This window comes from Oenanthe melanoleuca, chromosome 11 (assembly GCF_029582105.1).
Source record: "Oenanthe melanoleuca isolate GR-GAL-2019-014 chromosome 11, OMel1.0, whole genome shotgun sequence".
In the NCBI taxonomy this organism is placed as follows: Eukaryota; Metazoa; Chordata; class Aves; order Passeriformes; family Muscicapidae; genus Oenanthe; species Oenanthe melanoleuca.
In genome coordinates this window covers 13,441,493-13,466,926 of record NC_079345.1, presented here as the reverse complement: position 1 = coordinate 13,466,926, position 25,434 = coordinate 13,441,493, and the positions used below count along the sequence as shown (strand labels likewise).

Sequence of the window (25,434 nt, the reverse complement as noted above, 5' to 3'; positions counted from 1 at the left end):
GAGGTTGGGCTTTTTTTGTTGGTTTTTGTTGTTTTTCTGTTTGTTTTTTTCTTTATCATGAGATAATGAGAGTTGTTAAACATTAAGGTATGACATCACTCAACTGGAACTTTTGCAGTTGACTGCATTGAACCTTGCACCAAATCTTAAAGTTTTATGTTCAGTTTGAAGAACAGTAGAAAGAATAATTTCTCTGAAGGTGCTCCTTATATTCTGAACTGCTACCACGAGCAGTAGACCACAGGAAAAAACATCCTCCTTACTTGTACAACACAGAATACAGAAAGCCATGCTCTTCTTGTTTGAATAAGCCTAGTGGTTTCCATTTATTTAGTGTGCTCAAAGATTCCTAAATACCATTAAAAACGCTTTGGCATTTTAAGTTATTGAGAGTGTCTTTATTTCAATGGAACAGCAGCAGCAGCAGAATGAATGCCCAGTTACCACATGTCATTATTGTAATCATGGGGTTTAAACCATGCAACTATTCATGGCAGAGCAGCTTGTTGGAGGTCTGTCAGAATGGGAACACAGCAGCTGTTAGTCTGTTTATCACCCTTATTCTCCAAGTCTCCATCTACCTTCCTCTGTATTTATGCATCTGCTGCTGTTCTATATCTCTAGCTCGGCACCATCAACACAAAATTCATTATTTTAGCTTCTTATAAGTTCAAGAAAAGCAGCCTTTGCCTTTATGACTAAAGGTGGAATGTGACATGGAGATCAAGGAACCTTGGTAAGCAGCACTGTCCACCTTCAGTGCCTGCTTTGTCTGAAACTAGTGTTCATATGATTTGTACATTCATTTAGGAACAACTTTGCCTCAACACTGCGACTTCATCCTACATTATTTACTTTCAGGAAGGCATTTGTATTAAAATAACCTTTGGAGATACATTTGCCATGTATAAAGAGAGAGATACTTTTCTCTAACACCTCTTCATACTGCATTTACCATGGAAAGGCTTTGTTTCATCCCGTTTACTTCCTGTGTGCATTTCTCAGAAATTACCCAGACTACTGAATTCCAGTTTTCCATACATTTATTCCAATGTTTTTATTGAAACCGTTTTGGCTTGTGCCAAGTGCAGGTGTCCAGCCTCATTCCAAGGCTGCCCTGTGTTACACACTAACCAGCAGCCTTGCAAGCAGGGTCTGAGGGCTTGCTTGGATTATCACCAGTGCAGAACCAGAGATGTCAGGGGATCTGAGCCTTTACTTGTGGGTGATCAACCAGAGACACGGGGGCAGTGCTGGCTGGACACTTTCTGCTACGCCAGCTCTTTCTGGGGGGCGGATTGGGGGTGGAACAGCAGCACGTGGGCCAAGAGCAAAGGTTAACTTGTGTTCTTCCCCCAGCAAAATTAGTGTTTCCAAATTACAATCCAAATATTCATCTTTAATGGTCTGGGTAGCATTAAACCTGGATTTCTAAGGAATCATAAAATACACTTGAATTAAGATACCTGGGAAGTCTACTTGTATCCACTGAAGGTAAATTTTAGAATTTAAAACAATTTGAACATTTCAGGTAATGATAAAAGATTACTATAAAATCCAATCTGGTTTTGTGGTAAATCCAACCTTGACATGTTTTACCACAGCTTGAACTATTTTCTTCCGGACTACTTTTTATCAAACCCAGAGAAAAGGCACCATGATACTGTTAATTATCAAACTGCTAGATCCAGAGAACACTTGGCTTTCCAGATACACAACTGAGGACAACTTTAAAAGTAAAGTGTCAAAACATACAGGCTCCAAAACCTGACATTTCAATGTGGGAAAAAAATCAGATGCAATGTCCTGGAACAGTTGCTGCAGCTTCAAGTAAACAAAAATGGACTTCTTGGAACTTGAATTTCTAACAGAGCACTCTATTGGTCATTCTGTGGGCAGAATTTTGGAGGGAGGACAAGCAGGGCCAGAAACACTCCATGTGGCCTTCACAAACTGAACAGTAAACAAGAAAAAGATCTTGGTAAAATCACTACAATGACTGGAAACAAAAAACAAATGAGTATTCTGCACTACCTCAAGAATGTTCCTTCAGCAAAAAACAATCCCATCTCTCTTATTTTGTTAACTATGAATTTACTAAAATCCTCCAGCAGCAGTTATTTTTAAACTAGCACAAAGCAAGTGTTGAAAAATATTGCACTTGAAATAGAATAAGGACTGGAGCAAATTACTAGTGAAATAAAACACTATGGCAAGCAAAAGCTTGTTAGAAAGAAGAAATAGTAAAGACAAAAAAAAAGGCTCAAGACATAATTGTATGTAATGAAATAAAATCAAACACAGCAAAAGCAGCTTCCTTGTGCTTCATCAGCCGAGAAAAACACCAAAACAGAACAGAACCCAAGTCTCAAACCATCTAATTTAGGCACCTAAAATTAGGAAGCTGGTTTGCCGTACAAGTGGTGAAAGAGAAAGTAAAAAAGAAGGTTCTACAAAAACAATTCACAAGTAAGGCTGATTTACAGCCCATGCTCCCACTCAGAGAGGTAACATTAGGTCATAGGAATATTCCTGAGTGAATGATCCCTTATTCCACTCTCTGAGCACAAACAAGGAGGCTCTTCTGGGCACCCAGGACGGGTAAAAAGGGCCTTTTCCTCCCCACGGGCAGCAAGAGGGAGTTCTACCTCTCTCTCCCCTGAATTCTACTGCTGTTGTATTTCATGGCAGACCTCCAGTCATTTGCTATGAAAGCTGAACTGAACCCGAGAGATAAAAACATTTTCATCATCTGGAAACAATGAGGAAACTGTGAAAGAGGACCGGCTTGTTCCCGCGGGAGGCAAGGATCAGGAGCAAATGCTCCCCTGGCAGAGTGACAGGGTGAGGGACGAGGCTCCGGCTCCTTCAGCCTCGCTGCCCGCCCGGCTCTGGAGCCGCTCTCCAGCCCCGCAACAGGTGACCCAGGGCGCAGCCCGCGTTCCCAGCGCCAGCCAGGCTGCGGAACCAGCGCCGGGGGCTTTTCCCCACGGACAGAGCAGGGGCACCGCCAGCGCAGGAGAGCACACCCAGACAAAGGCAGCGCCCTGTGCGCGGCAGGCGGCGGCTCCGCGGGCTCCGAGGGCAGCGAAGCGCGCCCCAGCACCGAGAACACTCGGCTTTGCCGTTCCCTTAGGAACATCCCCCGGACTCGCCGTGACCCCGCTTCCCCCCGCATCTCCATCAGCGGCAGCGCGCCCCGCCCTGCAGACAATGCGGGAGCGGCCCGGGGAGGCCTCTGGGTGCGGTAGTTCCTGCCCATCACCTGATGCCGTGGGCAGGCGCAGCCGGGACTACAGCCCCCGCCAGGCAGCGCGCCCGCAGCGCGGCTGGTGCAATCACACCTTAGCACGCCCCGGGGCCGGGGCAGCGCCGGCTGCCAGAAGGATGGGTTTGCCCGGGACGCTTCCAGAGCACTAGCGCCGGCACTTCAGTCGGGGCCGGAGGGCTACAGCGCTATTCGGATGCGATGGTGGGATCTATTGCTCCCGTGGTGGCATCGGAACGCTGCAAGATCTGTTGTATCCATTGCAATTAAGTTTGCGGGATCTGGGCATGAGAGGATCGAGCGTGTACGTGTAACTGTGCCAGCTGTTCGGCGTTTGTCCTGACCGCACCTCCTGCTCGCGTGCATCTGACTAGCGCCCGGTTCCGACTACAAAACACAGCGATCCCCAGCACTCGTATCCTTAGCCTGGCTTTGGGAACAAGCCGAAGGACCATGCATCGGTTTGTGCTGGTTGCCAGGCAAGCTGCGGCGCGGCTGTGCGGGCCGGGGGGCTGCCGGGGCGGAAGGACGGACATGGCTCTGCGCTGCGCCGCTTGGCTGGCGGCCGGCCGGCAGCCGCGGGGTCCCCGCCGCGAGGGGACGGTGCGCTGGAGCAGCGCTGCCAAGGCCTCCGCCGTCAAGATCAACGAGAAGGCGAGCAGGGAGAAGATCCTGACGCTGGAGTCCATGAACCCGCAAGTGAAGGCGGTGGAATATGCGGTGCGCGGCCCCATCGTTCTGAAAGCCGGGGAGATCGAGAAGGAGCTGCGGAAGGTGAGGCAGGGGCGGCGGGGCGGGGCAGGGCAGGGCAGGGCGCGCTCCCCGCACCGCGCCGGCTCTGCCCCGCCGCTGCTCCGCCGCCGCTCCCGGCTGGGATGGATGTCGTGGGGCTCGGCGGGGACGTGACACCCCGCGGGGCTGAGACGTGACCCTGTGGAAGCCTCGGGAAGGCGGGAGGCAGCCCGAGTGCCGGTGCAGTACCAAGTTAAAAACTCTGGGAGCACAGCAGCCTGTCCCCATGCCTGTGCCGCCCCGGGCCGTGGCCGGCCCCGCTCTGCGCCTCCCGCGCCCCTTCCCACGGGAGGGGCAGAGCACGGAACAAAGGAGCCCGCGGGCCGGCTACTGTTTATCTGCTGTCACTGCCTGCCTAGGGCAGATACGGGACACCCCCATACAGCACTGTTTACATTCTCCGGCCACTTTGACCCTTTGCTGCAATCCCGTGCCCTTTGTGTTATACAAGGGGGTGAGTGACCAGCTTTCGTCATACTGATAGAGCGTTTCAGTCGTTCATGAGGATTTTGGCGATCCTGCCTTGGCCGGGGCAGGGGGCTCCGCGCTCCTGCCAGGTGAGCTGGCCCGGCTGTCCCAGGCACTGCTTGGCAGCCTCACCCACCGCTGCTCTGGGTCGGCCGAGGAGGTCACCGATAATGTGCTCCCTTTTTTTTTAGTTGCAGAAGTTGAGGTGCCTGAGGACAAACCTGCAGAGCACAAACACTCAGTAACGCTGCCCAAAGTTGTAGGTGGTTGGTACTCTTTGGAGGATCAGATAATAAAACAGATCCTAAGGGTCTGGGCCAGTATGTGCTAAATAAAGCACCCAAATCAGTCAATGATTGTATTTTGTTCTTCATATTTCTTTCTTATTCCTTGAGTATTGAATAAAATATTAAAAAAAAAACCCTTAGCAATACAGACATGGCTTTTTGCTCATACTGTTCAAACCACAGCTTCTCTTCTCATCACAAGGACTCACTTATTTTTGTTTTGAATAAAGCATTTGGTAGAGTAGTTTTTCTATAATTTTAAATATTATTCCCTTCTGTCACTGCCTTAGAGAGTCTTTCTAATATCTTATTACAGGTATTGCAAGACCATTTTCATTAGTTCATATAAAGTACTTTGAACAAAAAAGTGCTATAGCAATTATAACCATAAGAGATTAATTCTCTGGTCTTCATGTTACTTGACTCCCCTTGTTTTAGAGGGTGAAGCATGTTTTTAGTTCACTGTAGTATATGCATCAACTATTTATGTCTAGCTCAATAATTATTACAAGAGCTTATTTTTTTTAGAATTTCACTTTAAGACTTCAGAGAGGTGATGGAGGATTAATTTTGGAACATCTGTTTTGATTTTTGCCTTAAAACTTGTTTATAAAGGTGTCACTGTGTTTATGCAACTATGTTCCCTAGTGGATGCATTTTCCAGAGTATAAAATCTTCCAGTGTTCTCACTGAATATGTTTGTTTTCAAGTTAACATCACAGAGCAGGAGATCTTACTTGACAAAACAAATATGAAAGGCCCTTCATGAACTCCTCCCAGCTCCCCTGCTTACTCCAGTTACCAGCTGAATCACTAGCAGAGAGAATAATTTACTGTCCACTTTTGAAAAAATATAACAGCAAATCATTGTCAATTGTTTTATTAAAAGATTTTTATGTCAATTTTGTGTTATGCCTACTTATGTGGCATTCTCCATTTAATTTTTTTTTTCCTGGAACCAGTCTCATGAAATAATGTTTGCCATTGATAATGGCTACCAGCATTCCTAGAGGTGACTATGCTTTAACACAAGTAAAGCAAACAAACCTCCCAGCTGGCAGGAAAAGAGGACAAAATTATTGCAAAAGTTGAGACAGTGTAGCTGCAGAGAACACTAATCAACTTAAGTTGAAATACTTTACTTGCTTCCACATTTCTCAAGTTACTTATTCCTCTTTGCTTTTCCAATAAAAACTCATTCTCTTGTTTAGTCAAGCTGTTTGCTAAAGCATACAGTGTTGAGTAATACCTAGGTTCCTTATAAGTGAAATATTATAGGTTATCCAATTGTCTATTTTATGCATATGTGTGTCTGAAATTTAATTCTGTGTGCTCACACGTCAATGGCACTTCTTTGTTTCCTTTTAATTAAGTTGTTCGACTTTTTTTATCTCTCTCAATCTTAGCTCACAGAGTTAGGCCAAGCACTGCCAGCAGAATTAACACTGCTGGATAAAGGGAAGAGGCTGAAGTGGTTGACAGAGGAAAGAGATGCCCCACAGCATCTTTAGATCCACAGCCACTCTTCACTACAAGAATTGCCCCTAACAACTCTTCTACATCTGATGGGGAAGGAGCTTTGCACAGGAAGGAGAGCACAGGCTCCCCACTATGAGCTGGAAGCACTGCAGTGGCTGGGGGTAACAAGAACAGGCAGGGGTGAAGCAATGGCAGTAAATCTGCATTTATCCTGTTCTGCCCAGATGCCTTTAGGTAATTTGTTTCTAAACTAAAAGCACCCTGACTGCAGTCATTGTCTAATCAGATGCAATAGAGGCTCTCGTGTTTAAACTTGGTTCCATTTGGTTACTCTTCATACTTGTGTAACTCTACAGCTGTTATGGAGACTGTAAAACAGCTACTTGAAGCTATTTGAACGGTGTAAGCTTTCATCTTCCTTGAGGTTTATTCTGCTGTCTCAGATCTCAAAGAGCAGCTCCTCTCTTATTTTCTCTGACACTTGCTGCTTCTCTATATTCACTGCAAATGATCACAACAGGAGCTGTAACTCCACAGTGTACACAGAAATAAGGACTAAAAGGTTACTCAAGAAGTCTCTGACTGTACAACTGAAGGGATATTCCTTAAAAAAATAAATAAAAGTGAGGCATTAGTTTTAGCTCGCGTGCCTGGGACTCAGCCAATGTAAGTGACAAGTAAAATACTCAATCAAAGCAGATTAAGATTCATTGCCCAATACAGGTGGGGCATGCTGTACCTGGATTTCACAAGTTTTGTTGGCTTGTGACCTGTATTCACCTAGGTGGAAAATCAGAGGTTTGATCTACATTAAGTCTTTCAAGATGGAAATCTTCATGCAAAATCAGTGATTGAATTACTTTCCTGAACCCTTTTTTCATAATTTTGAAACTGTGTCATGTTTCAAAAGTGAAAACCCTTTTTATCTTCCTCTTTGCTTTTGGTAGCAATCAGCTGATTCTGGCTTACTCAGATGACAGAAAGAACTGATTCCAACCATTTTACTTGGTGTTTCTGGCAACTTTTTAAAGCAAGCTAGAGCACAGGCATATTTTAATAAATGATTACACTTGAAATAGAACTCAATCAAGTAAGACTTTTTTTTTCTACCCTCTTTGTGTAGACTTGCTAACAGATGGTCACGGTATCAAGTATTGACTTTAATTACATTTCAGACTAGAAAGTTGCTCCTGAATACAAATTCAATGCAAGAACAATGTAATCTCTGAGCAGAGCCCTTCTCTTTACCTAATCAGTGAAAACAAACTAACATAAAACTTAACCCAGGCAGGACACATACCTGATTTGTTGCCTTGCATCATGCTAATTTTAACTGATCTTGTTAAGGAAAATCTCTTCATATCTGTTACTCTGATATTTCACTTATATTCTCCTTTTCTCCCCAGCTCCTGATTGGGTTTTACATAATGTCAAGTTCTGTGTTGGGTTAAGTTGCCTTAAATCTCCTTGCAAAGTGTGTGCATGGTTAACAGCATGTCAGGATCCACAAGTCAGCTCAGGTAACATTGGAAGCAGTGCCTGGCTCAGTGTAAGGCACACAAGGTCCTTTCAAACTTTCATGCTACTGAAAGAGAATTGTAGGGTAGAAAGGGGGAGAGGGATGGTGTGCAGGGATGTATTGGTAGCATGTAGCAGTTCCTTCAGATAGCACATGTGGGTAGCACATCCCAACCCTGGGCCTGGAGCCATGGGCCTTCTGTGGCATTATACAGTTTCTGTACACTGAAGCCCCTATTTTTCTTTTACCTTTACAGTGAAAGGGTTGTACATTCATCCTCTGTGCCCACGCTTTTCATTTGCATAACTATTGCAAATGGGTTCCTGTTTCATGTTTATTCAAGCCACTTGTTCACTCCCTACATTGCTATTTAGACAGTAAAACTACCAAAATCCTTCTACTTTGGTAGCTGAAATATCAGGCAGCTTCTGCTAAAGTATTTTGGTTAAAATACTGTAAAGTTTTTTTCTCCCTCACCAATTCATCAGGCTTTTAAATTGAATAGAAAATATCTGACTTAGAATCCAGCCTTAATAGAAAAAAAATCTGACTTAGAATCTAGCCTTAATTGTAAATGTGAGTTGACTGTGTCTCTGTGAGTTTTGGAAAGATAAAACACAATTTAGACAATGACATGCAGAAATATAATTTAACATGCCAAGAAAAAGAGACAAGATTGACTGGTACACCCAGTAATGAAAGATGTTAAGCTTAAATTGCCATCCTATAATTTTCTGCTTTGAATACGTGACTGTGTGCACACGAAGAAAGTATCTTCCAGGCAAGAGCATCTGACCTCATTAAGACAGAACTGTTGTTCCTCAGTTGTCTGTACATGTTGCATACATAAGTGAATCTGTAGTAAAACCCATGGTTTTTAAGAGGGCAAAAACTACTGCAGATTAAGGTGAAAGAAAATTGGTTTCAAGAGCACAATTATCAAAATCGTGTTCAGAAGCTTACAACCCACAGAATTCAGGGTTTTTAATATTTTCTGGTTGAATACATTAGCAAAATTTATTCTAAAATAGACCTTTTCTAATAACTCTTCAAGTTAAGAGGTTCTTAATGTCTAATCACTTTCTAATGAGCATTATTTTAATTCTGTCATTTAATTCTGTTATGAAATCTAGTGCTTTATCTATATAGACAAAAATTCTGAATGCAAATCCACTTTGATCAATGTGTCAGGCAAAAGTAACTTGAGGACAAGTTCTGTTCTGTAATCTCTGAATCAGATCTGCCAATTAATGGTCAGCCCCACCGATTTTCTCATGTGATACGAGGGGGCATGCAAGTCATCACTGCCCTTTTAAGTCAAAATCCCGAATTTGCCCTCTCCTTCCTCCCCAAAACAGCTCATGTCAGCTTGAATTACACAAGCATAATACAAACTCAAAGCCTTACTCCATGGTAAGCAGGTCAGGTTTATTTTTCTGCTGTGAGCTTTTTTAATAAAAAGATTGGAATGCTAATTCAGGTCTTCAGGTCCCTATTAGTTAGGGGCCTCTGGGCAGTGCTTTCTTGGCCTCTTGAGAGAAGGAGAGAGAAAAGCAAGCAAGCAACTTGGCTGCTACAGCATAGATCTCAGCTGTGCTGAAATGTTTGGGTTTGCCAGCTCTGATTGTACTGCTTGTTTGTGCAAGTCACAGCAAAAGCAGTCTCAAGGAAATAGTACAGTGTTTCATAGTGTGATGTTATTGCCTGATAATCAAGAGGAGGCACTAGGCAGTGGTGATGAAAATGAAACAATTGGAAGCAGCCAGGAGCAGGCAAATTCTGAAATTCAGAAATAGCTGTAATACCAAGGCTCTCTTCTGGGATTAAAAGTACCTCACATTTTTGTGGCCTCCTCAGGGAAAGTCTTTTCAATTCTTTCCTATTGCTATTACCAAATCCACACATGCTCTCTCCAGACCGATGGTTTTCCTTTGAAATTTGCTGAAGATTTAACAAAGATAGTGTCAGGTCAGTTTGCACCCTTCTTTACTCTTTCTGGGCACAGTGGTGTTTTGCAGTTTGCCAGCATTGTCAGATGGTACCTTTGCAAGTACACTAAAACCCCTAAGAGACAAAGCAGCTCCTGGCAGGGCATTGCCCTCATGCTAGTTCTTTGGGGTGCTGTATGTTCTGGCACCACATTGCTTCTTTGATCAAGTAATTCTTCCTGACTTCTTGCATTATGACTCTCTCCTTGAGGGACAGCTTATCATGTCATACTGTTCTCCTTTCCTGATGGGTTTCCTGAGGCTCTGGGGATATTTAGGGGAAGAGGAAACTTCCCCAAACCTGGTTAACTGCATAAGATTTATATTGACCTTGCACCAATGAATTCTAGTTCATGTATAAAAATCCCTTCTCTCACCTTTGTGTGATACTTAGATACAATTGTTAGAATAATTGTGTCTGGCTTGTTTCAGGTTTCATCAGGCTTCTTAAAAGACACATTTCCTCTAAAAAGAGCAGAGAGACAGAAGTAACTGTTGAAGGAAGTAACTTCCAAAGAGCATATTCCAAATCCTGGAAGATTCTTTGATTCCATTAAAATCCTTTCATTATCTAGAAGATAGCTACTAAAAGACAGTACATGTTTTTATATTTTCTATTTTAATGTGGAAGTCAAAGATGGCTTCTACAGCTTTAAAGAAGGGCTACTGTCATGAATCTGGTTGCTAACACTGTCAGAAGAGTGGCAGGAGCCTGGCCTTGCTCCGAGCTGAAGCTGAATCACGTTGTGAGCACAGTGTGTGGCGCCGCCAGAGGCAGGAGGCTGGAGCAGAGCTTGTTTTGTAGGGCTGGCCATTGCTGTGCCCTTGATGTGGTTTGTACCCTCTTCACAAGGCAGGAGAACCAATCTGGAACTTACTGCTCACGAGTTTGTTATTAGAGCTCCTGTTATGCAAGCTTCCCTTTTGCAAAGCTCTGCCTGCTTCAATCCAGCCAGGGTGCCTCTGGAGCACACCTTGCAAGCCTGCCTTGCACCCAGGGAGAGGGAGGGGTGAGACACAGCCAAGTGTGGTGGGGGATCCCTAGAGGAGAGCAAAACAACTCCAGTGGCCCAGTTCCTGCTGCCTCTGTGTGTTCCTTGGCTTGCAGGGACATAACTTGTCTCACTCAGGTGTGTTGCTGATATGGTTAAAGACTGCTTAGCCTTCTGCAGTGAAATAAATCTATGACCTGTTGCAGCGCTTTTCCTGCTGCTCTCTAATTTAATGTTGAGGTTATCAATATCACATTCACATTTCCTCCTTTCATACAGATCTTTCCACAGATATTCCAAAAAGTATTTGGCATAATCCTCCCCTTGGATACCCATATCCATTACCATAGGAGAAACCTTGACACAAGTAGCCATGACTGATGCTGCTCTGAAGGATCTGAGCAGAATTCTGCCTTGAACCCATCTGCAGAGTCACAGGCACTGTCAAGACTTCTCTTGCTGCCAGCTTCTGATATCCCTGCTTTGAGACTTTGACCCATTAACATTCAGCACTTGTTCTTGCCTGTTGTTTTCAGTTCCTTGTTTTTGAAATGGTAAGACGAAACTTTTGGTTCTAAAGAACTTTTCTAGATTTTTTTTTTTAAGAACTTGTTCTTTAGAATTTTGTTCTGAACTAAATCTGAACAACTTCTGATACTTTTTTTTTTTTCCCCCATAGAGAGACTGGAAATCAAGTAAGAAAAATACTAAGTGGCCATAGCAATTTTTGTATAGATTTCACTAGGAGAAGATACAGCAAGTCTCATGAAGACAGTTCTAAAGAATTGCTGATAATAACTCATTGTCAGGGGAGGAAAAGGGTCCAGTTGTTTAAAAGTATTTCTCTTTTGAAAGACAAAAAAGAGAGCAGCTCTTGTAGCTGAGACCAAGAAATATAAATTAGTCAAGAGAACCATGGGCCTTTAAGTCCATGTGGGAATTGTGTACTACACAGAAAACACAGCATTCCTTCTCTAACAAGATTTTAGGGTGTGAGAACTATTGTGTATGGTTTGCTATTTGCTCCAGATCCATCATTTGAGAATAAAGGAAGTATGGGGTTTGTGGAGTAGATGATGATTCTATAATTTCAGTGATGGCAAAACCACTGAGTTTGGCCCTAATAAAGATATAAATTGCATCAATGCTAATAAGCTACAACATTATTTATGATAAACCTGACATAGGCACCAAAAAGGTCTGTTATCTTTGATTTAAAAACTGTACCACTATACGAACTCCAAAAGTACATTAGGAAATGCCAGGTATCTTTCAGCATTTCACCAACAAAAGAAGCAGCTATTTTTTTTTGCAAAATACGATAGTAATTGTGAGCAAAAAAAATCTAATTAATCTAATAGAAGGTACTTCTATTATTAGGGAGCTGGTTTGTTTTGGTTTTAATCTGAAAAAATTGACCCTTTTCAATCAGGATCATGTAAGCCAAATTGTCTGGTCCTAATGCCATTTCCATTTCTAACTACATATTTAATTTTAAAAGAAAAAAAATCCCAAACGCTCTCAGATATATGATGGACTGGATCCATCCAGTGGGGCTCTGGGGATTGTGGAGCCTTAAACCTCCAGATCTTGGGCATACCTGGGAATCTGTATCCCTGCTACCTGTATTATTGTTATTTGCACATCTGGCTTCTGGTCTGCCTTTGAAGTCTAACACCATAGTCCATGGTGAGAAACAAAAATTAGTTAAGGCTTGCCAACCACCTATTCTATATCCAAATCCAGTAATTGGCTGTAAGTACACAGATTGGGAAGAGGCTTTCCAGAGCAAGTTGTTACAGGTAATTTTCTACAGAAAACAAATCAGTCTGATTTTGCAGTTCCTTAGTCCATATTACAATTCTGTCACTGTTAAGATGCCTCCCTACTTTCTCTGAAATATACGTTAGAATAACTCTAAATTTATTATTGCCTCTCTCACTTATTTGGCTTGTAATGTTGGCCTTACTTTCAGTTAATCTTTTTTATTCAAACCACTGATGTTTTTTTCAGCCACGTCAGTTACTTGCCTTTTTTGTGCCCTTATTTTATTTTGCTTTTTAAAGAGCTGTGATTGTTAATCAACATTCATTAACTTCTTTCCCTCATGTTCTCATGATGTGTTCAGTTTCTCACAGGCTGGCTGTTCAGATTTTGGAGACTAGGAAGCTTTTAAATATTCATGGTGATTATTTAGCACTTCTGCTGTTTATCATACAGAGCCTCACTATAATATATTTTGTGAAATATCTCTACATGGAAAAGTGGAGTCATCATACAAAGAATACTTAATCTAAGTATAAAATAAATAAGAAGTATTTTCACTGTTTTTTTACTCTAAAAGAACTAAAGGTCTTGAGGTTTCTTTTGTGGTTTCTCAAATATCCTCAAGTCTTTTCAGCTTCCTGACTCATCCATCCCCTTAGGTGTCTCAAAAAAGTTGCTCTAATACTAACAATCCAAAATGCCTTTTTTTCATCTTTTCTACTTCGATGTGTAGTTTCCAGCCAAGCCAGTCTCTTACTTGCAGAAAAATAAAAGTCTGTCATTGAAAATGTGTCACAGTCAACACAATTTCTGTAAACCATTTAAGATTTATTGGCAGTATTGTATAAGAAATGCATTAATCTTTACATTAAACACTGTAGCTGTTCTGAGATGAGGCACTCCTTAGTTACAGCCACATGACAGATACTAAAAAAGAATCTTCTACTTCAGCCCTAACAAAACATTCTGAATGATCCCTTTCTAGGGAATCAAAAAACCTTTTACGGAAGTGATTAAAGCCAACATTGGAGATGCACATGCAATGGGACAGAGACCAATCACCTTCCTCCGTCAGGTAAGACTACTATAAAATATTATTATTCATTTCTTATTGCAACTCCTTAAAGCTGTCTGATATAGGTGGTAGTATAAATGATTCCCTAGATGCAATTAGACATAAAATAGTTCTTTTGTAAAGAATTAAAATGTTCATTTCTGAGTGAAAGTCCTATTCTTTGCTGATTGTCCTCTTTTAACACAATAGCTTTCCTTAGTTTCCATATCATTCCCCACCCATACTTTTTCCTGCCACTTCTGTGTTATCAGTCAGCACATTCATTGTCAATAATGTTCTTCAAAAAAGGAAGTGGTTCTCTTTAAAGAAAAAAGCAAAAGCCTTTCTTCATCTGAGAGAATACTTTGAAATCTGCACGTAGCTGGGTTCAACTGCTTGTACTGTGTCTCATTTCGCACATTTTACCTCTGGGCAAGCTAATTGATGGGTTAACTTTCAGGAAAGATTACAACAGAATTCATATTTGCATATTATTCCTAAAACACAAATAAGGTTCAAATGAGTATTATCTTATTTACTGAGCATCCCTCACACCCTCATGTAAAATCCATCTATAATAATGTAAATTCAGAGAGTTCCAGGACAAACTGAAGCCTTATCAAACTAAGGGTCCAGGTGATGAGATTATAAAATTGAGCTATGCAGCAAAATAAGAGACCTGAGCTTCTCATAAATGATTCAAATGTATTACATGTTATTCCAACCTTATTAAATAAAAAGGAAAATCCTTTCTCCCCATGACTGTGTGCACACATGGATTAATTCATTCTCATTGTCCCACAAGATGACAACAGCCTATCCATATTACACCATGTAACCATAAAAATGAGAGAGATTGGAATAAATTAAGCTGATCTCAAGAGAGACCTCTCAATACTTTGTGTCTTACATTTCTTCATTAACTTTATTCTGCTGGGTTGTGTTTCTGCTTTTACTATGTTCTATAAATATTTCCCATGAATTCAAATCAGTAAGAACTAGAAGCTTTTTTGGGGAAGGATACCACCATGACTTCAAAATTTGATTGTATTTCTCAGTTCTACTCCATATTTAAAGTCTTGATTTCTTGTCAGTAAAAGTGGGCTAGTAATACACAAAGAGTGGAGGATAGAGCTGCTTGGAGATAGCATAGGAGCAAATAACTGTGCTTTACTGTGTTTGCACTATGCTTAGTTCACCTGGAATCTTCACTGTCTGTAATACAAATAGTTAATAATTCTAGAACTGTTTTTATCAGCTTAACTTGGAACCTGATAAGATTTTTTCTCTTCTGTGAGCACAACCCTTAAAAAAAAACAACTGCAAACTCTTCATCAATAACCTGTGTTTTAAATTAGCCAGTATTTATGATCTTCATTTGCAAGGGAAGTTAACCAAATATCATCAACTTAAAATACCCATTGAAAAGTGGCCAATTGACATTTTCTTGGCACTGCAGGTGGTGGCCCTGTGTACATACCCAAACCTGTTGGACAGCCCCAGCTTTCCAGAAGATGCCAAAAAGCGTGCCAGGCGTATCTTGCAGGGCTGTGGAGGAAACAGCTTAGGTAAGGCTCTGTTCCAGTTGCTCCTGTTGCTGTTAGAGACAACAAAGGTGGTTTCAATATCAGCTGATGGGGGCAGGTTTGCAGTGTGACCTGCAGGTGGTGACCAGTGGTGCAATTTTTTGGCAGGACTTGTCACGGAGAAGAAGGTGAGGGTTATACATCTATGGGGCCCTTGCCACAATGACATCTAGGCATAACTCTAAATGGAATGCTAGATTTTTTTGTACTAGGAAAGTGGCAGAGAATACTAATGAGACTCTGTTCTCTTGGTATGACATCTCTTAATCTGGGGCTCTGTGTCTCCTGCTAAGACTGAGTGGAGGGTTTTACAGTTTTACCTTCTCCAGTTGCTTCTCTGCCAAGGAGTCCACTCTCCCTATAATGCTGGTGTCAACAAATAATATATGTCCATCTCAGCTGATCCAGTGCACACTCCTGGATCTTAATTTTGAACCATCAGTTCAAGTATGTTTGTTGGGGTATCAGAAACTCAGGTACCAAGGTGATGATCCTCTGCAAAAGGAAAGCTACACTGCTGAAAGGTGGTAGTCTTTTACCTAGCTAAGATTGTTTTAACTGAAGGTGTCAAAGCTCTATTTCTCCAAGGTAAAATAACTCTTGAAAGAACTACAGAGCTCTGTTCTTCAACCACTGTTCCTACAAGAGTACACGTCATATCCACTTAAGTATAGACTTTACATATTCAGTAGAAAGGAAGTGGAAGACATAATTTCTTTTTCATCTAGTGATTGTGCTGCCTACCTGTATCTGGAAATGCCACAAGAATTTCTACTCTGTAGATATTGCTACAGCTGCTGGGTGCAGCAAAGAATCTGGCACACTTACTTTCTTTCAAGTAGGCAAACAGTGACATTTCAGAGGATTTATTAGAGTAATTGGCATATTTCATAATTTTTGTGATCGCAGTGCCTATTTGCAATAGTATATTTTGATAGTAGGTGCTGTGAAACTTAATAAAATAAACAAACATAATAAAGTAAACAAAACATAAACACTGATTGCATTAGCAGTATTTCAAGCTTGGACTATTCCTAACAACACAGCCTAATACAGAATGTATTTTATCTTCACCTTCTTTGTATAGGTTTGTCTTTTAATGTAGACCATTAAAAATACATTTATCAAAACAGAAGTTTTTAAAAAAGAAGTTCCTTTAGCTCAATGAACCTCTTTCCTGTCTTACTTTGGAACAATAAATCCACATAGTACTGTTGCCACACAGGAGTTACTAGGGATACATTTGTATTTTGACTCAGTCTCTCTTTGTAGTGATTCTCAAATTCAGGGACATGGAAGGAGTTCTCAGAATGATTAGTCTTGACCCTTGGTGCTCCCTTCCCCTTAAGGGCATGGTGGCGTGGGACAGCACAGCCCCATGCTGGAGTAAAGTGCAAGGAATTCAGCCTTGCATAATATTTCAGAAATATGTTCCTATTTTTCAGAAGATCACGCATTTCCCATAATTTCTGTTAGCTCAGTAGATTCTGAGGAAGTAGGCCTGAAACAGTGGCAAACAAGATGTTAATTCTGAACACACCCTGTTAATTTCAGTGGATTAATTGAGGTTCTGTAAGTAATTGGAGTCCAAATGTTTTTTAATCTTGAAATTATTTATGCCAAGAATAACTGCACCTCTAAATTCCTGACAAGTAAAACCACTGCAGACCTTCCTGATGTGCTGCACTGTTTTCTGCCTCCTCTCCACCCTCCCTATTTCCAATACTGTGTATCAGCCCCTTCTTTTGCCTCTGGAGCTCATCAGCCTCTGTACAACATCCCAAAACTCACAGAGGTGCAGGGACGTGCAGCTGAATAGAAATCACCCCTGTCACTTTGTTGCTAGTCTGACAACTTACTGCTGTTGTCTTCGTGGCTGAGAAGGAGAAATTGCCTTTCTTGTGAAAAAAACAAAGATTAAATACTGGCCCCACTGTGTTGTGCTCAAAACTTTATTTTTCAGCAAATTTGTCAATCCAACAGAAAGGTGAAATCACTACATATGGTCAAAGTAATTTGACGTGTCACACCCATATCTATACCAGCCTGTTTAAATGTATTAATTGTAAAAATGAATGTATTTTCCTCTGGGAATTAACTACAGTACCCTTGCTTCCAATGAACATTCATTTTGCAAAACCCTATTCGTGGTTTTGAGTCTCACTATTACCAGGCCATGTTTGAAGGCTCAGATGTGTCCTTAACTTCTCCTGTGTCCAAACACTCTGGGATTCTACTGACACAACTTAATTTGCATGTGGGATAACTGGCATATCTTTCTAGGCATTTGAGATATCCCTCCTATATATAAAAATACATAATATATGCAGCTTTTTGGGTTGAGTTTATTTATTTGCATCCCACAGTGCAAACACGGGTTCTAGTCAAAGCTATCAACTGAGCACAATTAAGTGTAGAAGTACAGTGCAATTAAATGTTCTGTATATCTTCAGAGTGGTAGGACCCAGCACCCAATGGAGACAAGACAGAATGACAGCTTAGGTTTGTTCTCCTCCTTTAACAGCATCCTCTTGGCTGTGGTCAAAGACCTGTGTACAGACCCAGTGTAACTTCTAGTCCTGTAAAATGTTTAAGACATCAGGGGACTTGGTGCCCTGAATCACCATTTTGTCCCATGCAATTGTGCAGTACTTGCAAAGGTTCTTTGTCTTTTTAAATCATGCTTTCACAGAAGTTCTACCAGGCAGACTACTAGCAGATAGCTGAGTGATAAGAGTTAAGTCAGGCATAATTATTCCACTCCACCCAACAAGCAAAGAAGATTCTGCAGCTTCCTGACAGTGTTCTAAAATAGATGTACACTTGTCACTTCTTTGTCTGTCAGTCTTAGGCTTCATAGCTTGAATTCATTCCTCACCCTACAAACTACTCCATACAATACTAGCTCAGGAGTTCTGCTAGCAAACAGAAAATCTGATGTACATTGCACTCAATTCTCATCTCATTCTGTATTTTTCACAGGATCCTACACTGCCAGTCAAGGTATAAATTGCATCCGTGAAGATGTTGCTTCATACATTGAAAGAAGAGATGGAGGGGTTCCTGCAGATCCAGATAACATTTACCTCACCACTGGGGCAAGCGATGGCATTTCTGTAAGTGTTAAAAGGAAACCTGTCCCTTCTTGGTACGAACTGTAGCCTATCAGTTACCTCTGAGAATACAGATCCCTGTTCAACCTCTGGTCTCACAAAGTCCTGTGAGTTTGGTCTGGCAGATACTGCAGCCACATTCAATGGATATCCAGTAGTGTGAACAAACCAGTGAAGTCCCTGTATGAATGTCAGGAGCCAGCTTAGAAGCATGTGCAAAGTCTCTTAGTATACATTAAATTGCACCTTTCTGTAAAGGCAATATTAAATGAACTACAGGTGCCTAAATATAAATTTAGAAGATTCTGTTTATTCAGACTAAGTAATGGTTGTTCTCAGTGGTTAGAACACATAAACACTGAAGATTAGAGGGTATCAGTCAGTGGCAGAGGGAAGAGGGAATGACCTCAGAGGTGAGAAGTCTCAGCTCTTCTTTCAAGTAAACACTGATAGTGCTGATCAATGCCACTGAAAATCCCCAAAATTTATTTCTGTTTGTGTATTTTAGTTAGTTTGAGAAAAACTTCAGGTTTTGGGTTCAGCCAAGGTTCAGATTCTCTGTTAAGACAGGAATACCAGTCTCTATCACACTGCTCCTTTACATGGACACTTTTACTGATAGTACAGCAGCAGTTTGGCTTTTATGAAGGCAGCCTTTGGCAGTGTGTTGGTGAAGGTGGTTTTTTAAAGGACATCTAGTGGCAGAGCTCAGAATGACAGCGATCCTGCAGGAGCAGCTCCAGAGGTCTGCAGTCAATTGGCTTTCCAGAGTTTCTGACACTGGCAGCTCATCAGAAATGGCAGCGCAGCACATCTTATCTGCATCATGCAGATTTGATTTCACCACTGATGTAAAGTCAGCACTACAACTAGTCTCAGTCTTTGGCCCTTCTAAAGATAAAATAACTATTGTTTCACACCTCAGGGGAGTGAGGGTGTTGAAGAGTTTTTAAATATGCATTTGGTCCTGATTATATGTTTTGGATGCTTGGTATTTTTAAACTAGTGGTGGGTACAAAATTATGTTGATTATAAATCATTAGCTTAGCAGCTGAGTATGTGATGAGAGGCACAGAACAGCAGATTTTATACTAGAACCATAAAGAAACTAAAGGATGCTGCTGCTGAGAGAAAATATATTTTTGGGTTTAAATGCCAATTACATGCTGATAAGGATGCTTGGTTTGATTGCACCTGTACTTCAGAGTTCTCCTGTGGTTATAAAGACAAGAAATCTCTCTGCTTCATGCCCCTCATGTGCTGTTTTATTTAATTCATATGTAAAAAGCCTCCACATCACACAGCCATTGGGCACAAGGAAATTGTCTGCATTGACCTTAGCACAATCTTTACCTTTCTGCCTGTATCTTCTGTGCATAAGCTACACGTGACTTTATTTCCATCCCAAGACAGGCAGACTTTGGTCTGTTCTGTTACTTGAAAATGAAAACATAATTGCTCCTAATGTAAAACAGAAGCAATTTCTCTGGTTTCTCAGGTTTCTCTGTTCCAAGGGAGAATCTCCACAGGTCTCAGTTCTAGTTTCTGGTTTTATTTATTGGTCTCTTGTGGTTAATGAGATAAAATTAATTGAAGGCAATGAGCAAGAACTAGTTAAAGCTTCTTTGCTTACAACAGGGAACAGCAGAAAAATCATGATCTTGATATTCCTGTTTCCAGCTTGCCCTCTAGCCTTGTGCTCAGAATGTTTTTCCTAAATTTTGCAGTTGATCAGGCATGGTCTTTGGAAGTTATGACATGAGAGGATTCCATTAAGCTTAGACCATCCTCGCTTAGCCAGTAACAACTTGAAATAAATAATTCTCTTTGGCTATCTGCTTCTAGGATAGAAATCCACCTTAACACTGCACTTTTTTAGGAAGAAAGTTTAGTAACATATTCCAGAGTATATTTTTAGTTCTGGTGCGTGACCTTTTCTATTTTATAATTCCTAATTTTTCCCCAGGCAATTTTAAAGATCCTGATCTCAGGAGGTGGCAAATCCCGAACAGGAGTGATGATTCCTATACCCCAGTATCCCTTATACTCAGCAGCCATCTCTGAACTGGATGCCATCCAGGTGAACTACTATTTGGATGAAGAAAATTGCTGGGCTCTAAATGTGAACGAACTTCGCCGTGCCTTGAATGAAGCTAAGGCATACTGCAATCCAAAAGTCCTCTGCATCATCAACCCTGGAAATCCCACAGGTCTGTAGGAATTCTGTTTAATGAAGGGGTTTTAAGACCATTTTCTTCCCTTTTTCATTCATTTGACATTTCAGGCAAATCCTAAGTACAGTATTCCAGAGATCAGTGCTCTAAGTAGGACAATATGCTTTACTTTTAGAAATGAATTTTCAGTATTGTGGAACTCCAGAAAGGAAGGAGCAGATTCACTTCACTGGGTCCCATTTGAAGCCACTGCTTCCACTGAAGTTTTCCAGACTTGTGGAATGACTTTGAGTCACTTTTGGTATTCAGGAAAGATCTCACCTCTGGCATGGCCTGTAGCCTCTTGGCTTCTGAGAGGCAATGGCTGTAATAACTCAGAACTCAGTGGCAAGCCTCCCTCAGAATTTAGCTTTTTGAGTAGTTGAGGTTGATTGGTGAGAAGCTAGCTCCCACCTAACCATCATGCATGTGAGCATGTACAATGATTACTATACACAGAAGTCCTTGATTGATTACTGTATCTCACACTCCCTTTGCTTGAGATGGACTAAATTACCTTGTACCATAATTCTTCCAAAAATGCTCCTTTATTTCATATTTAGTGAACTGAATTCTAAAGTTCAATAGTACTTTTCTAGGAAGAGGGATATCTTGAAAAGTTGGTAATCTGGGTAGATGTGGGTGAAAAGATTGGTATGTGAACACTCCACTAACTTTCTTCTTGCTTTAAAAATCACACTACAGGACAGGTGCAGAGCAGAAAGTGCATTGAAGATGTGATACACTTTGCTTGGGAAGAGAAGCTTTTTCTTCTGGCTGATGAGGTAACACAAAAATCTGTTCTCTCAAAAGCACAGCTACGAGTACTCATATGAGGTATAATTTTTTTCCATGTGTGGTATTGGTATTTTTTAAGTACAGGGAACAGACTCTCTGTTATCATATTACGACATGAACAGACATGCAAGATTCTTAATATCAAAGGATCAATATTACAGTTGGCTTGATCTGGGTTTGAACCCAGAGAGAGAAAGTGTAGGGGACACAAGGAAGAACTTTGCTGGAACAGAGAAACCTATGTGGTGCTCAGACCACTTCAAATGGAAGAAACAGAAAGAAAATCAATTTAAACTGAAGGTTAAACCATACAAAGAAGCTCACTGTTCTTCTAAAGGCCCAGCCTTTAAGTGTGGTCACATCAGATAAAAAGTATCATTACAGTAACTATTACTTAACAAAGAACCTTGTGTCTTCTAACAGCTTTTAAGTTCTGAGTGTAAGCACTGTTTCTTCAGTTCAGATCTGCCTCTCTAAAAGGCCGTGTTTTATCCTTAGTTGGGGGAACAGAGCACATTAATGTCTTCTGACTGTTCAGGTTTACCAGGACAATGTGTACTCTGAAGGATGCCAGTTTCATTCTTTCAAAAAGATTCTGTATGAGATGGGACCCGAGTACTATAACAATGTTGAGCTGGCCTCTTTTCACTCCACCTCTAAGGGATACATGGGCGAGTAAGTCTGATTTAGTTTTTTTTTTTATTTCATCTTCCTCATTAATCTGGTTGGACAGTCCTTTCATATTACTGATCTGAAGGTAATCCACCATAATTAATCCTCTATTAATTTTAACTAAAGACTTAAGAAAAGGAAAACAAGCACAGAGTAATGGATTAACTCAGTGGTTTTCAAAGTACCAAATAATAAGTGTATTTATTTCAGACACCTAATGCCTAAGTCCCACAAAGGTGAAATCCTACAGTCCCAATCTGGACCTGTGATAAAGGAAAATTGGCCTCCAACATTCAAGGGAACAGCTCAGTAATCACTGGGATATTACAAATGTTTGGGTTTGGTTATTTTGAGGAGAAGGAGATGGAAGAAAGTGATTTTTTTTATTAAATGTACGCTGCTATAGCCCTATGCTCTTGTTCTGAAGATTAAAGATCCATGTTGTTAACTTGCCTACCAGGGAAGCTGCATGTTCACCTTTATCTCTGTATGGGATACTAGCACTTAATGACATGTCATGCAGCTCCATCTTAAACCATGATCAATGTGGCAGCTGTTTCAACAAGCTGTATCTTACCCATTGTGAGATTCTCATCAATTGTCTTTCCACTTCTGCAGTCATTTTCATTGTTTTGTTGTTTTCATAGACTTGAGGTTAACCAATTTCTTCTGTTCACTTTGTCACAGGTGTGGCTACAGAGGAGGTTACATGGAGGTCATCAACTTGCACCCAGAAATTAAAGGACAGCTCGTTAAGCTGCTTTCTGTTCGCCTTTGTCCTCCAGTCTCAGGACAAGCAGCCATGGATATTGTGGTGAATCCTCCAGTACCTGGAGAAGAATCTTATGCACAGTTCATAAAGGTCAGCAATAATATGCTTGCTTTTTTGTGCATTTTCCTAACCTATCCTAAATATTGGGAACTCAAATTATGCACAGCGACCAGAGTTTTCTTTCCTTTCTCCTTGGGCAATCTGGTATTAACACCAATTTACAGAACTAAGCAGTGTATTGAAAGTTAACTCAGTATGACATTTAAAAATACTAGGAAGGCATTATCAATTCAGCTTTCTTACTGATAAATTCAACATTTTTCATGTGTTTAATATGACAAAAGATTTACTAAATAGGATTTGCTGTTACTAAAATCTAAATAGGAATATAAGTTTACAAAAAGTTATAAAACCAGTCTTTTTTTTTAAATATCCAGTGCCTCTATATACTGAGCAACAGGAAAATCTGTATTGAAGTATACATATAATTTCTCACTTGCACAAATGAAGCTAAGTCTGATTTTCAAGTTAAATCAAAGGTTCAATTAATACATCTCTAAAAATAGCCAGGAGTGGATGCTGAGGAAAAAGACTGTTAGAAGAGAGCACACAGATAAAGACTTCTGCAGGTCATGGTCTGCCTGCAACACTGTAATTGTACCCTGCTAAAGCCTTTTAGCACTGCAGTTTTTAAGAGAACAACTGGAATTTGGAAAATGGTTTGCTCTAATAGCTCAGCAAAGCTCAGTGTTTCATTTGGGGGAGGCGTTTTGAAACATCATCATTGCTACTTGAAATGTGTCCAACTGAACACCTTCCTTTTAAACAGGAGAAGGAATCTGTTTTGAACAATCTTGCCAAAAAAGCCAAACTAACAGAAGACATGTTTAACAAGATCCCAGGAGTTCACTGCAACCCCCTTCAAGGAGCTATGTACGCTTTCCCACGGATCTTTATTCCTTCCAAAGCCATTGAGGAGGCAAAGGTCAGTCAGTCATTCTTACCCCAATCATTTTAACCTCCCCTCACCTGTGCCTGCCACTTCTAATGAATCTTTGATTCCAGAGATGGAGTACAAAAGCAGTATTTCATGGGCTGGCTATGATCTTAAATATATGACCTTTATTTGAAGAGAGGAAAACTAAACAGATAATTTCATCCCACTGCTAAGGCTCCCAGGCTGAGTGTCCCCAAGGATGATGGTGTTAAAGTCACACAAATAGCTGGCCCTGTGCACTTCCACATTGCTGCCCATGCCTGGGTTAAGGAGACCAACATGTGTGAGTGGCAGTGTGCTACTGATCCTACCAGAGAAGCCCCATTCACCAAGAATGAGAAGGAGGGATGGAGGTTTCCTTACAAATTTCACCTTTTTGCCTTTGGAACAGCAACCTATGTTAATAAATGAGAAGTCTTTCTGTTCCTAAGTAGAGCTCTGAAACCTAATTTGTAATATTCACTTTGTGAAGGGAATTTTATTAGCACAGATGAGAACAAAAATAGGGCTGCTTTTCAGCTGCTTATTTGATTAGGTATATAACCTGTACATATTTAAGAACTTTTCATAGTTATTAATCAGGGGACTTCCTAGGCAGCAAATTATTCTGGAGGAAAAATAGTAACTGCCAACAGAACTGGAACACACAGTTCTCAAATTAATTTAATCTTATCAAATGTCAGTGCCTTAGATTTTTCCAAGTACAACTTTCAGACTTTTGACAAAAGTTACAAGCAAGTCAAGGGGAATAACAAAATTACCTAAATCCTTTCTTTTGAAGTGAATTTCTGTGTAAGGTTTTCAGCCCTGTTCCTCCATAAAGTACTGTATTTAATTCAGTGTGAACTGCCCCATTAGCAATTGTTCCTCATCTTCTTTAGTAAATTGAATAAGAAACTAATAGTGTAGCACAAGAATTCAGGGGAAAAAAGCAATCATGAAATTCTATATATTAGGAATATTTTGACTTCAATAATTCCAAGGCATCCATTCCTTTAGGCTCATAAAATGGCACCTGATATGTTCTATTGCATGAAACTTCTGGAAGAGACTGGAATATGTGTCGTACCTGGAAGTGGATTTGGCCAGAGAGAAGGAACCTACCATTTCAGGTACAGTTTCTGTTTGTTTAAAAGCAAATTAGCAGTAATAAGCAAACTATCATCCCATTCTTTCTCTTCGGATTAAATACAAGGATTTTTATTTCAGTTTATGTTGCTCCAGTTTCTACTGGGCAGTTTCTGTGGACTGACAAGGTCAAAGACCTGGTCTGCTAGATGAGCTATACAAGTTTTTATGATGTTTTCACATCTTGATGGCATAATTCAGTTCTATTTGTATATACTGGCATTTGAAATGCCTTCTCCAGGAATACAAACAATAGTTTAAACTTTTAAAATTAAAGTTGGCTCTGGAATTACAAAAATTGCCCTTGCATTCTTCTGGGGGGAGGAGGGGGTTAAACTGTGTTTCCATACGGAGAAACTGCATGGAAAATGCAGTATCTTCACTATAAATCTGCTCCTTAAACACTCTGTATAACTTTACCAAAACAAGATGTTGAACTAAATATTCTAATATCAAAACTGTTGCTTTTGCTTCCAATAAACAGTACTTTACTCCAGCCAAGCCACTGATAGCTAGAACTTATCAGGGAATTTAGTCTTCC

The 25,434-nt window shown here is 40.8% G+C and overlaps 1 protein-coding gene across 1 annotated transcript in view; it reads left to right on the top strand.

The window, feature by feature from the left end:
- Nucleotides 1-386: 386 nt before the first annotated feature.
- The window catches only part of GPT2 (glutamic--pyruvic transaminase 2), a 28,373-nt gene continuing 3,325 nt past the window's right edge, over nt 387-25,434 (top strand). Inside the window, exons 1-10 of the mRNA XM_056500541.1 lie at nt 387-4,042; nt 13,546-13,635; nt 15,074-15,182; nt 18,183-18,316; nt 20,280-20,523; nt 21,232-21,311; nt 21,863-21,999; nt 22,684-22,858; nt 23,598-23,753; nt 24,765-24,877. Coding sequence (XP_056356516.1) covers nt 3,722-4,042; nt 13,546-13,635; nt 15,074-15,182; nt 18,183-18,316; nt 20,280-20,523; nt 21,232-21,311; nt 21,863-21,999; nt 22,684-22,858; nt 23,598-23,753; nt 24,765-24,877 — 1,559 coding nt within the window. The 5' untranslated portion in view covers nt 387-3,721. The remainder of the gene's footprint in view (nt 4,043-13,545; nt 13,636-15,073; nt 15,183-18,182; nt 18,317-20,279; nt 20,524-21,231; nt 21,312-21,862; nt 22,000-22,683; nt 22,859-23,597; nt 23,754-24,764; nt 24,878-25,434) is intronic.